This window comes from Pezoporus flaviventris, unplaced genomic scaffold (genome assembly GCF_033815535.1).
Source record: "Pezoporus flaviventris isolate CSIRO_AGI_PZ_B2104156 unplaced genomic scaffold, CSIRO_AGI_Pfla_v1 ptg000030l, whole genome shotgun sequence".
Taxonomy (NCBI): domain Eukaryota; kingdom Metazoa; phylum Chordata; class Aves; order Psittaciformes; family Psittacidae; genus Pezoporus; species Pezoporus flaviventris.
The window spans coordinates 9,876,013-9,897,933 of NW_026892578.1; the positions used below are offsets into that span (position 1 = coordinate 9,876,013).

At 37.7% G+C, this 21,921-nt stretch overlaps 1 protein-coding gene across 3 annotated transcripts in view; it reads right to left on the bottom strand.

Moving 5' to 3' along the window:
• The window catches only part of ANOS1 (anosmin 1), a 132,832-nt gene that overhangs the window by 27,598 nt on the left and 83,313 nt on the right, over positions 1 to 21,921 (bottom strand). For all 3 annotated transcript variants that reach the window (XM_061459873.1, XM_061459871.1, XM_061459870.1), the window contains 3 exons: positions 13,426 to 13,555; positions 3,461 to 3,663; positions 1,579 to 1,726 (listed from right to left, as the gene is read on the bottom strand). In XM_061459873.1, coding sequence (XP_061315857.1) covers positions 1,579 to 1,726; positions 3,461 to 3,663; positions 13,426 to 13,555 — 481 coding nt within the window. The remainder of the gene's footprint in view (positions 1 to 1,578; positions 1,727 to 3,460; positions 3,664 to 13,425; positions 13,556 to 21,921) is intronic.

The following is a 21,921-nucleotide window of genomic DNA, read 5'->3' on the forward strand; positions in this document are numbered from 1 at the left end:
AGGCCTTGAATGTCATGTCCTAGATAATATTCAGGCAACATTTTCCTTTTTCTTTTTCACATTTCTCCATCTGCTTCTGAGCACTCTCAAAAGTACCTCAAGCAGAACTGGCTCTGTTCCTAACTAACTTCAGTGAGATTCAGAAGATGAATTTGCATCTCCTACAGGAGTAGGGTTTTTGTTTTTCTATGTAAGCTATAATTTAGCCATTTTAAAAAAATTGTCCAAAGAGGTCTAAATACACTTCTCAAAAGAGTGCTCTATCCACTAAAATATGTGATATTAGCGCTCAGGCACTAAGAAAATACTGCTCATTAGCTAAATGTATGTTCATAACTTGAACATTACAGTCAAATACTTTGAGTATATGAGAAAATAAAAATATTACTCTTAGTATAGTATTAGTTTGGTTTAAAAAACAATACAACAATTAATAAACCTTTTGGTCCAAGGAGGTCACCACAGCAAAACGAAATAAAGCACAAGGCATTGGAAAGTCTATAATGAAGAAATCACCAAAGGCACATATGAGGTACAGGGTAAATGAACTCAATTTGGACATTATGAGATAGCAGACTTTCACAGAAACTGCTGATGGACTGTTTTCTGAAGTAAAAAAACCAATGAGAGGGCAAATTATTCAAGCAAAATTGTGGAAGGAATTTAAATCTAGCTGTGACAATGACAGGAAATAGGTGCCGCTGGAGTAGACACAAGATGATGAAACCACCAAAGGCACGTATGACATACATGCTAAATGAACTCCATTTGGTAGGGGATACAAACTTGTGCAGAGGGAAAAGTGAAACAAAAATCTTCCTCTCCCAACACAAACCCACTGGTGATACAGACTGCGACAGACAGAACATTAGTGAGGCCATGGAGAGAGCTGATACTACCAGCAAAAGGGTTTCTCACAGTAAGTGCAGAATGGTATAGAAAAATGACACAGTCCAGTATCAGTTACCTTCAGTTTAGAGGGTTTTTGTTATATGGAAAGTCTTTATTACTGTCATGTTTAAATACTATGAAGATGAAACCTAATGTCAGGACTATCAATAAAGCCTGACAAACATCAGTTGATTAATTATCCCTGCTGCCAAGAGGGGAAAGTTTGTGAAACTATTCTCAAAGTAAAATGAGAGAGAAGAAGTTCAATAGCTTGCCCAATGTCACTTTGGCTAGGCGTGTATAATGGCACCCAGGATTTCCTCCAAGACACCAGGACACAGCCCAGCCTCAGACCCAGGTGAAATCCAGGCACCAGCCTTCTTCTGTGATTGGATGTAAACTCAACTCAGTTGCATGTTCTTTCTCAGAGCTGTGATGTGATATGATGAAATGACATTCAAGATGATTGGACTGAAAACTAAACACCCTGAAGTTTAGCACTGAGATCCAGGAACTTCACAGAAACTTCTAATCAGAAGAGAAAACAAAACACGAGAAGGAAGGATGGTAAAAAAAAAAAAAAAAAAAAGTATTTTTTTTTTTAATTTGAGAAATCATTATATAAAACATTCAAATTCCAGATACAGAGTAGCTAAAGCATTCAAGTGTTTGAATACAATTACTCACTATTATTCCTGGTGTCCTGAGTTGTACTAAAATGGAGAGAAACCTTAGCGCTTTTTAGGCGTATCTGGCCCCAGCGTGTTACTGCTTGCAGCTCTACATTGTAGTTGCTGTTGGGTTGAAGTCCTTCCAGGACCACATAATTTTGGGCCTATAACAGAATAAAAATACAAAGCAGTTATAGTATTACTGAAACAGGCAGTTAATAAAAGCAGGCCTGTTATGTTAGGCACACTACTTTTTTGAAATTAGAAAATAAACTCAAGTATGTGTTTCAACAGAGCAAAATTTCCTTGCTTTAAAATGTATTTTATTAGGCTCTGATTTTCTGCATAATTTTTAAAATACTACCCTTCCTGATGTTTACATAATTTTGGTAATTCCTTGGCAAATACAGACGCCTATTGTATAGGAAAAAAATAAAGGGTGTTTTTCTACATAACATTTTCTTCTGCTAAAACTATTTTAGCCAAAGAACTTTACATTGTTTATTTCCCAGTTTCTGTTTTAGCAAACAAATTGGAAATTTTTTCTAGACAGCCAGTTTGCAGACAGCTAAAATCCAACATTCACTACATTTTTCAACATATTCTATTTATTGCAACCATTCAACTTCATGCTCCAGAAAAACAATTACAGTGAGACAGGAGTAATACGAAATATATTCTAAGAGCCTACCTTTTCTCTATAATATGTCCTGGATCTTCTACATTTCCCTATAGTCAAGGTCAGAACTTGGTTCCAATTACTGTAATGTTGTGTATTGGATCTATTGTAACATATTTATAGGTAGGATGTACCCTATGCAAAATGCCAACACAAAATTAAGGACCCAGCTCAATCTTAAAATTCTTTGGGTTTTGTTGTTTAAGGACCAGCTTGTGGAGAAAAAGCTCCCCTGTACCTTTAGGCCGTAGCCTCTGTCATGAAGATCTCCAGCCAATCTCAGCTTTTCAGAGAAACACAAACTTTTCTACATAGCACAGGCCAAACCTACTCCTGTCTTGCCAAAGAGTACAACAAAGAACTAACTTTCTGTTCTGTATTTACTTGCACAAGTTCAGCACACAGCCTTCATTACCTTCATTTCTCTGAGGGTTTGGTGACTGAGGGACAGAGGGAACTACAACTTTTCAGCTGTCATTCATCACATTGAAGGTGGACAGCCATAGCCGAAACACGGATCTAACATAGACCTGGGACCCATAATACACTTATTAAAAACATTGAGAATTAAGTTTAGGCCTGTAATCTGTAAATTATTTCTATTTCTATTAATTACTTTAAAACAATATGCAATATGCTTAGGGATATCGCAACAAATAATTTTCCAGTAAAGCAGTATTTTATACATCATTCAAAAAACTCATAGGAGCTGGCTGCTAAGGAAATATGTCAGATCTGTGGTACAGAGGCTTATTTGAAGAGTTTTCAGTTGTTGGTTTTTTTTTTTTCCTTGGACCTATACTGACTATTTAATGGTTACTCTGTATCACAGTGTCACAAGTTTTGCATGCATAGTGAAAAGACAATGTGACAGACAATGTTAGCTTTTCAAATAAAACAAAGCACTGTATCTTTAAGAAACACTAAAAAATAAGCCTGAATTTAGAGGACAAATAGCATTTGGCTTTCTATTCTTTCCTGCAAAATCTGATAGCAGTTACCTGCATTTTAAGGCGGAAGTCTACTTCTCTCCCCGAGTTCAGCGAAAGATAGGGCCTGGGAGATCAAAACTGTGTATGGGGTTGGTGATATTAAAATTAAGACCACTAGTTTACCAGTTGCTGAAATCATTGCAATTTCTCACATATTTTATACTTACACTCTATTTTGTGACAGAAAAAAGCCATACTTCTGTCTCATTTACTATTTTCTTTCTTACCCCATCAGTAATCTTCCTTCTCTTTTTTTTGGCTGGGATTACATATTTGCTGTATGTCCAGCTCCAGAAGACTTTGTAGTGGTGCACTGGGATATCAGGCTCTTCTGGAAGAACCCAAGTAATCATTACATTTACACTCCCATCATTGTTTGCACTGATATTGGCAATTCTGATATTAGATGGAGCTGGTGGAGCAGAGGGATCTAGAATTTAAAGCAAACAAAAATATTCTAAAGTAAAGATCATCTTCAGTAAGGTAAAGATCGTCTTCATTTTACGCATTTACCAGGCATACATGAGCTGAATTAAACATTCTCAATACACTGAAGAAAGCTGAAGCAAAAATTTCCAATAAGTGATATGGCTTCTTATAAATTCTAGAAATTCAAACTTTACTGAAATAAAAATTATGGGTTAGCATCTGGTTTTGTCATTAGTCTGTATAGTTGGTAGTTCACAAACATTATAAAGCTTTACCAAAATGTACTAACTAGGCTATCAGTTTTACTTCAGTGATACACTACTTTAAATACATAGTGAGTGTTAAACACTCCTCTCCTGAAAGTGGCTTTGTACAGTTATCACAGAATTGCGTGGTGGAAACACTGAATATTTTTTGGTGTTGCCTGACAATTCTAAGATGAAAAAAATAAATTTCTACTTGTTGAGCCTTTCTTCAAAATTCTAGTATTGATATCTGTGGGACATAAACACTTTCTTAGAATAAATATTAATTAAGATGTAATAATATATTATGCTTTCATACAAGTCAAACATTGGTGACAAAATATAACCCAACTGCCAAAACAAAATTAATAAAAAAAAAAAAAAAAAGGACAGTCATAATAATTAAGCTGTGTTATGAAGCTGTAGCCAAGAAAAAAAAAATATGATCAAAAAAAAACCCGTTTTCATATAACTTTTTAGCAAAATGAGCCACCACTTATTTGCCAGAAATAAAACTGGAGATCTGCAGAGGGGACACCAGGCATTAATTTACTTCATGGTTCACCTGCACCTTTTTATAATGGTAAAGGCGCTGCTAAATACACTTTCCAGGCATACTATATTCATCAGATAATCCCTGTCACAAACTGCCTCACTGAAAAATTCCACCATTTAGTTCATGCAAACAGACACATTCAGAATTAATAAAGACAGCATTTCCCTTTTAAAGACCAGCAAATGTGAAATAATTGCAAATTCCTGTTATTTAACAAGACACTTGGTTAAATAACAATGGATGCTATGCTCCTGTTTCCTCACAGATGCCATTTTAGTTAAACAGTAATGGATGCCGCTGTTTCCTCACATATATAATGCAACCTAACTTTCGGCCATAGAAGTCACAAAGCATATTCGAGTTCAAAAATTCTGGAAATTTAAATTAATTTTCAAAATAATGAGAATTGTGTTTTTTTGGGGGGTTGTTTTTTTTTTTCTTTTATAGCAGCTTGCAAGCCAGATCCCTTTATGGGAGCCTTTTCTATAAGTATAAAAGCTATTTATATTGGAAGGGGTAAATTTAAGAATTAGTTTGGTTAAATGGTTTATACTGTTCTCTAACACAATTTTCATTTACTTCTACTGGTTGATAAGTAGATATAAAATGAAATTTAGGTATAATAAATATGAGCAAAATAATGATTCACAAATCCAAAACATTTATAAGTATTCATCTTCATTAATTTAAAATGATAGGTGTTTTTTATGTTATATGACAATGTATTACAGCAATAAAAGATTTATAACCTGGAGTACAACATGATCATATTACTGTAGGTGAATTATTCAGGTTATGTCCCAGAAGTACTATGCATCATGTATTATTTATAGATAACATATGGGATAGAATTAAAGTGTTTCAGAGAATATGTCTTCACAAATGGTCAGATGTAAGAAAAAAATATTTAAACATAAAATATATTTGTCTTCATTCTGTATCTATGAAAGACTGTGAGTCATTAAAAAAAAAACATAAATCTCAAAGTTGAATGAAATAGCTCTTCCGGACAAAATTATTTAAAATATTATGAAAATCTATTCACCTGTTTTTCATAGGTCTGGCAGCAAATGACAAAATTAATGTTCTGCCTTTTCAAATGTTTCTGTCCCCTTAAGAAAACAAGACAGTGTGTAAATTTTCCTTGTAAAAAGTTAACAATTGACCAGAACGGAGCTTTTATGTGTCTCAGAATCACAGGAATTTGTTTGTTTGTTTGTTTCTTTCTTTTAAGGTAACTTCAAACACCCCTGTTTCTCCCAGTGACATAAGAAGAAAGAGAAATCTGTAAGGAAGAACTACATGCATAAAGAAACCAATAGATCATTCCTTCTGCCTTCTAGAGCACAAGAATTTCACCCTGTACTCTTTATAATTGCTCAGTTTATAGCAAACATTTCTTTATCAATAGCACTTCACCTGTGTTTGCTAGAAACAGTCCAGTCAGCAGACAAAGCACTGATCCATGTTTAAAAGAAAACACAGTAGTGTTCCTCCTTTGCTAAAGGAGAATGCAAACGTTGTATTAAAAATGCATCGGGTAATTGCAGTTAAAAAAAGAAAGAACACCTTTTTAAAAGGAATATAGGTGTGAAATAAAACAGCAATAGCAGAAACATTTTCCTAAATGCCCTCTTTCTTCAAAGTCTCTCTTTTGCAAGCCTCACAAATGTTATCCTCAAAAATGACTTTGAACAGGAGGAAAAATGGTGGTGCTAGGAGTAGAAGACAGAAAGGAAGGAGATCTGCAGCTGACAGAAATGAAAACGTGAGACATTTGAAAGTGCCACATTTTCTAAAAGAGCTTTTTTAAAGCTAGTAGACTAATCTGGAGAAAAAAATTATCTAGAAATAAGTAAGATGTCAAAGATGAACAAAACTTAATTTATTACAGTTTTGCATGTAATCATCTGAAAGACACCACAACCAAACTGTAGAGACACAACACTTAACTATTTCTTGGATTTGGAGTGTATTATCTGAAATACAAAGCCACTTAGTGAGCATTTTATTCAGCTAAGGATCCATTCCTTAGCTGTAATTTCAATACCACTTGTCGTGGTTTAAACCCAGTCAGGTAACTCGTTCACTCACTCCCCCCCTTCTTTCCCTCCCCCTGCTCCTGGAGGGACAGAGAGAAGAATCAAAAAGAATGCAACTCCCACGGGTTGAGATAAGAACAATTTAGTAACTAAGGTATAACACAAATCACTACTGCTACCACCAATAATAACAATGATAAAGGAAATAACAAGGGAAGAGAATACAACATCTCACCGCCAGCCGACTGATAACTCGCCCCCTCAACCCAACCAAGCACCGACCAATGCCTCCTCCAACCCTGCAGATTCCCAGCCCTTCCGGGGCACTCCCAGTTACATCCTGGGCATGACGTGCTGTGGTATGGAATACCTCTTTGGTCAGTTTGGGTCAGGTGTCTTGTCTCTGCTTCCTCCCAGCTTCCCCTCCTCCCTGGCAGAGCATGAGGCTCACAAAGTCCTTGGCCAAACCAAAACATCGCTATCAGCTCTGTTCCCAAGTTGAAAGTCAAAACACTGCACTGCACCAGCTACCAAGAAGGAAAAAAATGACTGCTACTGCTGAACCCAGGACACCACTATATAATTTATTCACCTATTTGTATATATTTCTGTGACCCTCATCACTATTACAACTGACAGAACTATCAATTTTTTTGAGCCAAACCCCCAGGAATATTAATCTTTAATTTGAAATGAACTGAGTTTCACCAGCAAAACAGGTAAGAAGGAATAACAACAAGACAAAATATTGTGATCTCTGTTATTAACAGGAGAAAAACCCAAATGACCTAGACCCCATCCTCAAAAAAAAAACAAAAAACCCAACAAAACAAAACCCCCAAAAAACACCACCACAAAAGACCACATACAAAAAAAAACCCACGCCCCCCCCCAAAAACAAACCCAGACCTTTACAAAGCCCCCCTCAAAAAACACCCCTCCCTAAAAATCCAAGTCCAAAAAAACTGCTAAGTATAAAAGCATGCTTCTCCACAATGTATGCTTGCCATTTACCAGGTAACAGATTTGTTGTTTTCTTCTCCATTACTGAATGGAAAAGTCATGCTTCTACAAGATGCTGTGCTACGCTTATGTCTATGCAGCCTAAAAGCAGTACACAACTCATGCTGAAATACTTCAAGGTCTAGTAACTGGTACTGGATGATAAAGCTTATACACATATGGTGTTTTTTAACCTGACTATGAAGCTGAACTGGCATTCTGCTAACTATAAAGCTAACAGCCATCCTACTGTTAGTCTTCATATATCTGTGATCCCTTTGACTGACTGCTCACATGTATAATTCAGATACATAAACATTAAATTACTGGAACGGAAACTACTGCCAGTTTTTCAAACATGAAGTTCTGAAATTTTATATAAACAAATTTATCTGAGTGTTAAATTAAATTCTTTGGTTTGCAGAAATAGTGCTGCTAGTTGCAGCTTTTCCTTTGCAGTTTATACTACAACTCAAATAAAATAAGTCATTTTATGTATACCAGAATTTGGCACAGACAGCTGTCCCTAAATATGAAAAAAAAAAATCAATCTGGTCTCAGCAGCCTGACAAGTAAATCACTTCTCACTGCTAGAAATGATAGCTTCATTAGGTCAAGGCTGAAGCTGCTGTTCCAGCACATGGAGTAAGTACTGCATTTGTCTGGATTGTATCTGGCTTGAGTATACCCAAAGGGCTAAAATTCTTGTCTTGCTGGCTACTCAGCCATCACAAGCAAAATTCTGTCTCCAGTCCTCAAAAGGGAGAATTCCTTGCTGTAAATAAAAGAAAAAAAAGAAAAAGCTCACATCATCACAATTTCAAAATGCACATCTTCCCACACTTGTATTTGTAAATACAGTGATAGACAATTTATATTTTACATATTTTTTTTCAATCAGTAGGATCTGGAAGAAATTTTACAAACTTAACAAAACAGTATAGAGGCAAGCTGTGTACAAGAATCACATCACTGTACACCACTGCAATGCATCCACTTTGGCTTTAAATGTGGCACCTGGGGTGAAAACAGCACATGATTTGGAATATTTTCAGAGAAGGAAAGAATGACATTGGAACCAGAATTCTCATTCTGAGCTGTAAAAATGATAGCAAGTTTGACTCTGAGTTAAAGCCTTTTTTAAAGAACTTTTTTCCTGACTTAAAATGGATTTAACATTGCTATCTTTTAAACATTAGACCTTCCAACTCTAAAAATCTGCTGAAGCTGCTCTACAGACAGTAATGGTTTCCAACCATTAAACAGTTACAAGACATAAGCAGGAAGACTGGCTTTGCCCAATGGAAATGGCACACATAAACCAGCTGTGCAACAGCATAAAAAAATCATGGGTCCCAAAGGAGCGACAGAAAGAATTTTACTGCCGGGAGTGGGTGTCTGTTCTAGTTTTTCTAACACTCAGTAATGTATGCATGAAATCACATTCAACATGGTACTTATGTGCTGTGAAAACAATGTTGTCTGCTTCCTTTTGCTTGACAATTTATCCTGTGTATGCTAGCAACTGCCTTCACGTTGAAGATAAAAACCTTTAGGAGACTTAGAAGGATCAGATGGTTGGGGCTCACTGTGTTGATCTTACAGCCTCATTCTGTCTCGGGAAATGTACCATACCTAACTACAGACCAGCAAGATAATATGGAAATGCCTAACACTTATCACTTTAGGTAACTGCAGTCTCTAAGAGTTCATTCTTATCATAAATCATAAGAAGCTAGAAAAAAGTAGCCTAAAAATTCCTGCAACAAATTAAAATTTGTATTACTAGTGCTGAGCAGATTCTCAGCAGTTTAGTTAGTCTATCCAGTACCTGCTTAATGGGAGAAAAGCAGAGGTAGCTTTTCATCCAAGGGGACAATGTGGATTGTAGGGACAGTTCTCTTCTGCTTCAGAGAAAATGAAACAGTTGCACAGTGCCAGACAAAATGTTAAAAGAAATATATGTGTAACTTCAGGAACCAAAAAAGTTCTCCCAGGCATTCCATTATCTTTATTTATTGCTGTTATTGCAAAGTATTGCCATTCAGTTGAAGATGAAAAAGAAAGCACACACCATTTAAAAACCTTTACAATAGAACTCCAAACCACTATCAAAATAGCTGAAAGTTTTGATCAATTTTAGCTGACAGTATCAATCTGAAAATCTACGTGCAGAGTCCTGCTTCTAGGAAAGAATCCACTCTCCTAGATGCAGTATTCACTGCATCTTCTAGCAGCTCTGGTCCACAGATAGGCCTAGTCTAACGCGCGTTTCTTGCAATTTTGAAATTGCATTTTGGCAAAATGAAGCATCACTTCATTCCTGTGAAGGTCATGCCGGACAAGGACATACAAATCCTTCATTTCCTTTACTAAAAAGAAATAAACAACATTAAAAAAAAACTCTGCTTAAGCTCTACTTCATTAATTATCTCAGATATGTCACTTATCGTTTACAGATTAATGCCACGAACACGAGGCAGTGCAGAACAGTTCATAAACCTTCACCTCCAAAGTTTATAGTATAAAAGCATCAAAAGTTGCAATAGATAAAACCTCAAAACACAACTAGATGCAGAATTCTAAGCTGAAATGCTTGATGAAATACTCTTGCTTTTCTGGTTTTACCTATTTCATGACTGGGAAATTAAATGAATTTGGTTAATAAGAAGCTTTATTTAGTGATAGAAAAGTTAATGGAAATTACATACCTCAGTAGATTTCATATTAATTTGAATATACCAAAACCTTTCTTTGCTGAGTCTACTCAGGAATTGTATTTTGTGCATTTGAAAAAAAAAAAACTAAAACCTATAAAACAGTATAAACCAGTTTTGTGTAACCAGACAAAAAGTCTCTCTCCAAGTAATTACAGGACCAGTGGTTTTGAATATTCCTTTTAACTGCTTAAAATATTTAGGGACAGAGACATTGTGGTGCCATACTCCTCCCTAGATTCAGATTATATATCATGTTTGTCCTACTTTGAAGAAAAAAATAAACCCAGATAATTTGCTATTCATTATAACTTATGAGCAACTGGTAAAAGTTCAGCATCTTGAATGAGAAACCTTCTTAGGAAATGCTGTCATGTTTCCTGATCAAAGGATTTCTTTTTAAAGAAAACTTCTGTTAAGTCTGACACAGATAATAATCTTCTCTTGGTCTTGGCACAACAGGGTGAAGTGAAACAGTACAAGAACTGATGTGAATTTCTGTCCACACTTCATACAAATGTAGCGCAGTCAGCAACCTTCCAAAGGTAACCTGCCAAAGTCCACTTTCCCTTTCCAAACTGGAGGTTAAGTGTGCCTGTAGGAGGTCAGCAGGGGCCTGTAGAGGCTGGCATTCAAAAAAACTAGGCACATCTAAGCAGCAGTTTCTTGCCTCTCTGCCAGGTGGGGGCTGCCACTTCCCACTGAGCTCCAAAGTAGTAATTAAATGTCTATTTGACACTATAGCTGTTATAACTATGAGCACCTGCTTCAGGACACGAAGGCTAAGAAATACCAATTGAAGCATCAAAGTATTATTCCCAACAGTCACCACCTAGCAGCATTTTCATGTGAGTCACCTAGCACATCTACACATTTATCTGGTGAACATATTATCTTTATAATAAGTACTGACAATACCAAAGACTCTAAAACAGTCAAATGAGCTGCGACAGTAGGATGATTTTGGCTGCAAAGTTGACAGCTAGCTGAACTCCTTGCTGTTTTTCTGGCAATTCACAATTCCCTGCCAAGAGCTGGAGTTTAGATTTGAAAATTGTTATTTTGAGTTTCGGAAGCCTTTTGAACAACGCTGGCTACGCACTCTCTGCAATTATCAAGATCACATTATTTTGGTTTATCAGGTAAAGAGCATGCAGAGGTAGGAGTGGCTCTTACTGTCCTTTGCATGAATGCCCAGAAGTGCTCTCCACAAGAAAGCTATGAGCAGTACTCAAAAAAAGCAAGTGGTTCAGGGGTAGCTTCAGAGCCCACAGTAAAAGAGGACTCTGGTATCTAACACACGGTCATTTCAAAGCCACAAGCTCCTGAAACACAAATCACTGCCAGCTGGGAGACTATTCTGAAGACATATCCCTATGTGCTTATCCTGCTCTTACAACTGCTCTCCAGAAACCTACTTTTGGCTGGGGTCAGATATTGAGCTAAAGAGAGTTTTCCTATGACTTACTATGGACATTCATTACCAGTGTAGGTATTTTGAACAATATACTCCTGCGGCAAGCACAATCAGTAGGGGATGAATTTTTGGGGAAGTAATACAAATCCTGCCTGAAAATGTCATGCTCAAGCCAAAACCTCAGAGTTATCATGATATATACCTTTATGCAATTGCAATTATAGTGGTTCCAAGCAGAGTATCTGGAAAATCTTTACAAACTCAATAAAACAACTCACAATTATCTCAGTCTAAAAGAAAGTTGATGCTAGATTCAGTAACAAAGTGCTGTATCTGCTGAAGTGCTGCTTATGAAGAAAAGCACAAATAAAAGCTGCTGCTTGCAATAAGATCAACACAGCTTGAAGGAGTTCTATTTTTTATTTGACCGAAATGGTATGCTACTTAAGTATAATAAATTCATAAAATAATACTTCTGTTATACTTCAAAAGCAGTCATGGTCAAAGCAGCAATGGGATGTCTATGCCAGCCAAACTTCCTACTACAAATGTGATTATAGCACCAAAAAAAATCATTAAGTCTAATGTATAATTATTCCATAAGTAATTAAACAATCCATACCAGCAAAAGCATTTGCATGCCTCTATAACTGCATCTACAGTCAGATTTTTTCCTAGGACTATGTCCTAACAGCAAACGAAAAGCTAGCATGGGAACCCATAGATGACCACTGCCTGTATTGCAAGATAATCCTGTCTGCAGAACAAGGAGGAAATGCATTCCTCAAAGTATGTGTTATACAAGTATAAAGATTCTGTCACTACTAAAACAAAGACAAGTCTTTCCATTAGAAACTTCTATGAGTTGAGTAAAGAATGCTAAATCTCATTCTTCGGCACTGAAGTCAACTAGCATGGTCTGGCAATGCCCACATTATTAACTGCCTTTAAGAGAGGGTGACCACATCCATACCATCTGTTCCCTGGGAAAAGTTTCTGGCCTCTGCTAACTCCAATACTAAGCCTGAGAGTCATCCAGGAAAATGTTGGTTTCTGCAGGTCACAGGCACACAAGGAATAAAGCTAGCAGCTTAACATAATGAGAGATCTGTTTCTATCTTCCCCATCCCTCAATTACCATTTACTGGTACACAAATAATTTTCAAAGTTATCTTATTACCCAAACCTTTGCAAAACCAGAAATGGCAACAAAAAATCCTATAATACTTTGTGGATTGTCCAGCATGCCTTTCTAATGAACAGAAACATGCTACTTAGCATTTATACTCTTTATTCTTAAGCCCTTACAGTTAGCGCTAGCAAGGAGAATGTTATATTAAGAGAGCCCACAGTTCCATCAAAACAACGCTGCTACAATTATTTAGATAAAGGCAACAAAAAATTTCAGTACTCTGTTAAACATATGGCAGCAACATATTTCTCATAAGTAAAAGGAAAAATAAGAGAAACCTCTCAGAATAACACACTGAAACCCCAGTTCCTTCATGTTTCATGGTCAGGGCCACGTTTTTTGAGACCAACCATGCAGAAAATGTTTAAAAGAAAGTTTATTCATTGAGACCCCTTACTGACGAAAGAATAATGACACCTTTAAGCTTTAATTCCTTTGCTGACTTCAGAAAAATCTCAAACCATTTCTAAAGCTGGTGGCAAAACTACCTGAAAACCCACCTGTTAAAACCTCTGCCACAAAAGTAGGCAGATCAGGTTGCACTCCACGTGAATGAGCAGAAGGCAAGCACCAGACAGAGGACAAAACTAACCTTTTGAGGATCGGAAGTGCTTGCTGGGTGCCGTGAAGCCTCTCGTCCCATGCACATTCACAGCTGCCACGCGAAACTGGTACCACCTGCTCGCTCGGGTGTCCGGCAGCCGAATGCGCTCGTCTGTAGTCTGGTGGGGAAAATCAAGCTTACATCATTGTTCTAACATGGCTAGTTGTGCTGTCCTCTCCCATGAAATACCTTAGTCAGACTGAAGATGCACCGGCGTCAGCAGGCTATATGCAACCACCTCACCTGACTCCAAGCATCATTCTGCACTACAAAGCATTTACAGCAGTGGAAAAAATCATATAACCACCCCATTTTACAGTGCATTGGAGGTCTCTTCTGGAAAAAAGTAACCTTTAGAAAACTGGTGAAGCGTTAAATTCACAAAATTGGTTTTCCAGTTATCACAACCTTCACCAGTGTATAGGGCCTAGCTCTTCAGGTGTTGACATTTCATGGAACTCTTGCTCCAGGTCACAGAACTGATTTCTCCAATTCTCAAAGAACTGGGGGTCCAAAACAGTATCGTGAAATCCATGAGTAGCCACCTTTTCTGGTTCATAGGAAACACAAAACCCTCAGGTAATGAATGGAAGCCTTCTTCAGATCTTTGGCACTTATTTCAAAAAGACACTCACAGACTTAACTCTTCCCTGCAGACTTTTCTCAGGTCATAGGAGATGACCTTTTTCTCCAATAGCACCCACTGAGACTGCTAGTGTCATGAGTTCAATTTCCAGCTTCTGTGGAGAGTGCCTTAACTGCTGAAATATGGCATAAGCACAGATGCGTTCAGAACCCTTTCAGCAGGAGGTGCTTTATGTGCCCTTTTTCTGAGCCCTGCTTTCCTCTATCTTTTTTTTTCCTTTTCAACTTTTAAAAAGCTGTCTTCTGCACCGTTTCTTATTTATCCAAAAGTACAACACCAGAACTGAATACAGCCTCCTGGTAACCACTGAATTACTGCCAAGTGCAGAAGACATAGCATTCCTGTAGAACTCATCCACTTGTTGTGGATTTTACTTTTGCAATTACCTCTCTGTCTAGTGCTCAATTTACTTTAGGATGTCATGTTTACCGCATTTTAATTTAATTCCTTAATCAAAATAACACATGAACCTGAACCAAATGTCCTGTACATGTCTAAATATACTATACAATGGTTCCTGGTGATCATTACTGACCAAATATGTGACCTCATTAAAAATGAAGTGACACCAATTTATTTTTACAAGCCCTGTTGTCTATAACTTCAAAATCCCACCTTCTCCATATAGGATTTAATGTTACTTGCAATGATGCCAAGTAGCTCCCAGAAAAGGCATGGCATGATTTCTTCTTTTTGCTCCCTTTCCAATCTGTATAAGAAAGTAGCAGCTGCTCACCTAACTCAGATAGCCAGAAATTGAGGAAGTTGCTTCAGCTCTCCAGTAATGGTATTTTTAGAGACCTAAAAAATTAAAATTTGTAGGTGTGATCCTACGCTTAGTTTCTTCATTTGGTGACAATCAAAATTTAGGGAAACAGATAGCTCATTTGCATGGGCATGTAAAGGAAAGAGAGCCTTTCTAAACTGCACTATTAATTGCTCTCAGACTGGTAAGTGCGGCAGACTTTGAACCTCTTACGTACTGCTGCTACTCAGAGTCCTCCTCCATTCAGACTGCTGAATTTGTCTTTTTAGTGCCAGCATGGGTAACAGTCCAGACGTTTTCATCCTCTGCCTCTTTTTTTCTTTTTTTTCAGCTTTTATGTTACCTGTAGAGTGAATTATCTCCTCCAGTCAAGGGGTTCCCCTAGGGAAGGAAAAGCCTACCTGAACCAACTTTTTCTACTATTTTCATTTTATGGAGCACTCAAATGTGCTAGGTTTTTTCCAGCATACTGAGGCACACATTTTCAAAAATTTATAGATAAGACACAACAGTGAACTAGAGTAATATGAACTATCACTATATCAACAGAAAAAAATCAGGGATATATTCAGACTATTGCAATTGAAATCAGTATCAGGACCAGTACCTAATTCTAATTAACTAGCTGGGTTTTTAAATACATATTTGCTAAATTTAGTTACAAGGCAAGTATAATCTGAATAGACTTGACCCCAAATTCCTCAGCTAAGGAATCTTGTTTGTCATTTGCATCAGTTCAGCTATTCTGCTAGAACTAATTAAAAGAAAGGATTTCAGTTGTGTCAGTTTTCCATGGCAACCATGAAATACTGTAAAATCAAATAATCTGTCAATACGTATAACCAAAATTATTTTAATTTATGAACATGCCTTGGGGCTATTACTTTCATCATTCATTTTGTTGGCAAAGCTCCTGTTAAACTCAATGGCATGCAAGAGGTGTATTTGTAATTCCTGCATTATACACTACTTTGGCACCTCTAAGCAACTTTTACATAGATCTGATAAATTTCAAGATAGAGCTAAATACTACTGAGATAGCTTATATTACCTTAATTGTAAATTGAACTTTTTAGTTTAATTGCTTTAGATTAGTTCTCACTATTTAAGCATGTTTTGAGCTGAGATCATAATATTCACAGTCCTTTCATTATTTGTCTCATATAAATGTAAGGCCATACTAAATGGTTCGTGAAGTGGTGTTAAACAAATAATGTTTGAATTTCACCACACACCTAAAATTCTGCCTAAACATGAGAGAAATAATTTTACTGATTTCTTAGACTGCTAGTATATATATATATATATTTTTAAGAATAACAAATAAACCCCAAAATTATCATTACGGGATCATAATTAGTATTTATTTTGGCTATGCATTACCTATTTAATTAGAAAAGGAATGCTTTGAATCTAAGCTACAATCTTAATAGGTGTTTCATTTGGAATAAAATAACAAATGAGTCCTCAGATAAAAATCACTGGCCAACATGTCCACCTTTAGCACCATCCAAACTTCAATGAAGACAAGGGAAAGTTCCCATTAATTACATCAGGATGCAATTATATACATGCTCTTACGTATATAATTACAGCAGCATGCAATTATACATGCTGCTCTTATATAAGAGCAGCATGTAATTGCAATGACATAACCTGGAGAATACGGGGAACAGCTTCACTCTTCTTCCCAGGAGTGCATTTTAGATCCAAGGACAACAGGCCACCTCCAGTGACCAGAAGGAAGAAAGTGGTTGTGCTTTCCAGTGAGAATTTGGCTAATATTTGCCCAGAGCTGCCCCATTTTGGAAGCACTGACAATTCTACCCATCTTCAACGGCAGCCCCTACCTGCTCAAGCCTGAGGTCCTCTGTAAGTAGAACCCTCACTCAGTCTTTCAAAAGGGGATTATCTGCTACTCTCTTCAAAATGCCTACAAAAATCTCCACCTGCTGCTCATACAACTGAATAATTAATGTGCTCACCCAGAATGTGGATAACCTATGTTCAATCCCTCCCTTTGTCTGAAAGGATGGGAGAAAATATTCTGTAGCATGTTGCATGCTTTTTTGAATTAGACCATGTTCTACATTCATGGGCAAAACTGTTCCTCAGAGGAAGGAAGGCTGAAAGTTAAAATTTCTCCTCAGGAAAAGGGATGGGGTAGAAGAAGAAAGAGAATATACTATCCAGCATATGATCCAGCAGCATAGGAGTTAGGCCAGACAGATGGGAATCTTGTGTCACCAATCCAAGGATTTTTTTTTCTGTCATTCATATATATATATATATATATATATATATACGTAAAATTTGGTGCAAGGTCTCTGTAGCAAAGAGTGGTGCAGAGAACTCTCCCCTATCCAAGGATTACAGTATTAAATGGACTTTTTCACTGTGTTCATTCCCTTACCTTCACACTGATAATCCTGACTCCTTTCTGAAATACAGTTTCATGAAAATAGGAGAGGACAGCCTTAGCCTGCTAAGTTACTAGCTCTACACTTGCATTTGAAACAACACACAGCGACAAAAGAATTTGAAGCTCAGAGATCAAAGGGGTACCATCCAGGGTACCAGAACAGCTGAGTTTGTTTCCTCTGATACAGAAGAAAACTGACAGTGCTGCATCTACTACTCTACCAAAGGACAGCAGACCTCCCATCTCATGTGAGTGCAATCCCACACAAGGTGGGCATGCTCTAAGAAGGCTTACCAAAGCAAGCCCTTCCTGGAAGATGGAGAAAGAAACCTTTAGTGTACAGGACTGGTGGTTAACTCCAGCAGGGATTTCTCACTGCCGAGGACTGAGAAACTTTTTGTGATGCTCAGAACCAGAATTTTAGGTGTCTCAGAAACTTTAAGTTTTTTTAAAAAAATTAGTTATCCACAAAGCTTAGACAATTCCAAAGAGAAGCATTAAAGTCTGTCACAATCAAGCTAGCAGTAAATACAGGCATTGTTTTGTTTTGTTTCTTTATTTTTTAATAAAGGAATAAATTAATGGGTAAAACTCATTATTGTCTGCCCCTATGTATACATACATATATATGCACACACATTCTTGACATCCATTCACACAACACACATATTCTGTCTGAAAATAACTGACCTGGCATATTTGAATTAACTTCATTAATTAACTTAATACAATTATATATCTACATTTCAAATGTAAACAGCAATACTATTATTTTAGGAAAGCATTAGCACCAAACAGAACTGTAAGTTTGTTAATAAGATATACAGTAGAATTACAGAATCAGCTAGGTAGGAAAAGACCTTTAAGACCATGAAGTCCAACCATTACCCCAGGACTGCCAAGACCACCATTAAACCAGGTCACTAAGGGCCTCATCTACACTGTTTCTTAATACTACCAGGGATAGTGACTCCACCACTTTCCTGGGCAGGCTGTTCCAATGCCTGACCACCCTTCCAGTGAAGAAATTTTTCCTAATATCCAATCTAAACCTCCTTTCGTGCAGATTGAGGCCATTTTGTCTTGTCCTATTGCTTGTTACTTGGGAGAAGAGACTGAACTCCACTTCACTACAACCTCCCTTCAGGTAGTTGTAGAGAGTGAAAAGGTCCTCCCTGAGCCTCCTCAGCTCCAGACTAAACACCCTCAGTTTCCTCAGCCCTTCCTCACAAGACTTACCCTCCAGACCCTTCACCAGCTTCATTGCCCTCACTACAAGAGAGTCCTCAATGTCTCTCTTGTAGTGAGGAGCCCAGAACTGAACACAGTATTTAAGATGCATCCTAACCAGAGCCGAGTACAGGGGATGATCACTGTCCTGACCCTGCTGGCCACATTACTGCTGATACAGCCCGGGACGCTGTTGGTCTTTTTGGCCACCTGGGCAGAAGCTGACTCATGTTCAGGCTGCCAGCAATCAGCACCCCCAGGTCCTTTTCCAATAAACACCTTTCCAGCCACTCTTCCCCAAGACCATAGCTTTGCATGGGAGCAATTGCCAAGCAGATATGTTGCCATTTACCACCACTCTTTGGGCTCTGCCATCCAGCCAGTTTCCAGCCCAGTGAAGAACACACCTATCCAGGCCATGAGCAGTCAATTTCTCCAAGAGAATGCTGCGGGAGACAGTGTCAAATGCTTTACTAAAGTCCAAACCGACAATGTCTACAGCCTTTCCCTCATCAACCAGGTGGGACACCTTATCACAGAAGCTGCTTTATGAGCAGCACGTGCAGCACTTAGGATCAACTGCTCCATGACCTTCCCTGGCACTGAGGTCAGGCTAACAGGCCTGTAGTTTCCAGGTTCTTCCTGCTTGCCCTTTTTATAGAGAGGCATCACACTGGGCAACCTTCAGTGCTTGGGTACCTGCCCACTAGACCAGGACTGCTGATAAATAATGCAAATAAATAAATAAATAAAAGCAAACTCTTCTGCCAGCTCCTTCAGCAGATATTCTCATGGGACACAGCAGTAGATCCTACTCAGACGGTTAAACCTTGAAAAACAGCAGTGTAGGAAGCTTGCATAACCAATTAGGACACTATACATCACAGCTAAGTAGTGTCTTAATTTCCACAGTTTTTATGCTAACCAACGGAAATTAGTCAAATAATTAATTATGTCAAGTTTTCCCAAAAATGTGTAGTAAAAAATCTAAAATCCCTTCTTCCTGAAGGGAAAAATAACTGAAATTGTTTTGAATGTGTTTGGTTGCTGTATAGATTTGGAGACTTAAATAATGTATTAATAGATTGAGCCTTCCTCTTTACAATCTGATGATATTATAAAATACAAAGGAAAAAAACTTGTTCAAAATTATTTTTTCAATACCAAATGGCTGAGCTCTTCACAGCCTTTGCCTATAATTAAGGTCTCACACCCCAATGTTTAGGAATCATACAAGGAAAAATTCTCTCTGGACAAGAAAAGCCCAGAGGCTGTGCACACAGTCAAATCAGTCAAATTGGATATCCATCTTTCTTGCTTGATATTGCAAAATAAATTCTGTTGCATTCTTTGCACACGAATGTGACTGCCTGGTGGGATGTCTAAAACTACAAACACCATGGGGGTACATTACTCTAAAGAGACAGAAATTCTGATTACTAGCACGCCTCAAGGGTGCCCAGCCCCAAGGTGTACAAAGTTTGCAAAGCCAGTCAGGCATCCTGAAGACTTGCTCTGAACTGACATCCCCACTGGGGTCCATCACACAATCAAAACCTCATCTCTTGTGATGCAGAAGGGACAGCAAAGTTGCCAGAAAGATGTCAGCTAGAGGAAGCTTCTCCTGCCAGAGTGATTAAGTCAGCCACTTCTGCCACCACACAACAGACCTGCAGCAAAGGCAGCTGCCAGGGTTACTGTCACTCTTACACAGGAAAATGTTTCTGAAACATTCTCTTCTGTACATCCAATGCAAGGCAGAGGTCTGTACTGGAGCAGTGGAGCACATATAGTGCACGCTTCCAGAAATGTACATGAGGCCTGTTTTACAGCAGTGCTCTTCCTCCAGACCTTTGCAGTCTGGATCCAACAGCCAAAAGAGTTGGGCTTCAACAGTCTAGCACATACACATGGCATGATAAGAGTGAAGATTAATTCAGATCTGGCTCATTTTTGCTACATGGTATTTTCCTGATAGCAAAGACAGGAGGTTATTTGCTGAGTACGGACAACGCAGATTTGAGACCTGCACCTCAGCTGAGAGATAATAAATAAGTTGGGAGACTTTATCAGGTTTGGAGATGTGCACATTCCCTTAGGCTTGCACAAGCAGGGTTTCATAACAGGCTCTGCTGCAGGTGACTTTTTCTAAGCAAGATGCTACAGACCCTTGTAGCACCACACTTAAGCTAAGAACTTCACTTCTGAGTGCTCAGTTTTGCAAGTTTGACATTATTTTATGATAGCTTTTTCCTACACAGTCTGAACTGGGAATGAACACAGATTGTCAGAGAATTTAAACTCTGTTTTGTAGGTAGATCCATTTATTGTTTCTTTCCCTTTTTTTCCCAGCTATAAGGGTGTTTTCCAGGTCTTTTCAAAACCAGCATTTTACTTTTCTTGTCAGCAGGAATGAGGGTGAAGCAGTTAATATAAATGATTGGAAGCCTGCCATCCAGGTGGACTGTCAGCATGTTAAATAACAGATTGAAAATGGGGAGGAACTAAGTGAAAATTTATGCTCTGTTGGCTGCTTCTCATCAAGAAACATTTGCTCATGAATCTTATATTTTCAGACTGGATTGCACTGAGTGATAAGACCATGACATCATAGGCTTTTCCAAACTTGGAGGGTCACATCTGAAAAAAAAAACAACTTTACAGAGAATAAAGATTTTATTATTGTTTTCTGGTTGATTTTTTAAAAAATAGTCTTTTCACCAATTATATTTCTTATATTTTTTATAAGACACAAGCCATGCTTTCAACACTATGTACCGAGTCACGAACCTCAGAAGGACTATTTCTCTTATATGCTTCCTTCAACAGATTTTGGTATTGAATTCTACATTTTTCAAGAGATTAATGACTTTCAGAGACTTTGGAATTCTCATCTGAATAGATCATAAGGACGTGATTACAAGAAAGTGTTACTCACTGGCATTATGCAAATCAAGCCTCCAGACAGTTCTATACATTTTTATCTATAGTGAGCAAACCTACAAAATAAACTAATTTTGAAAACCTAAACCTCTGAACATTTTTTTTTCTTTTGGGGACAAGGAAACCATTAATTATTTCTCTACCGATATATTCACATATTTTTTATAAAGTCATTTTTAATACCAAAAGCATTTGAGGTTTCTATAACTGAAAAACTGGAAGTGAAAAAACAGAAGTATTGAGTCAGTCTAGAAACAAATGAACCAGTCCAGTCTGGTTCATTCAGCAGTTTAGTAAGACCCTGGAGGTCTAGATTATGTGTGCAGCACTGTTGTGACCTGAAGAGAGACTCTATAAAGGGATCCTTCTGCATAAGCCGTCCTACCTGTAAGTAATCTAACTCTTCTCTAATCTGAAGAAGACCTTTAGATCATGATCTGGAAGATAGCGACCCACACCACTTTATAAACAACTGAC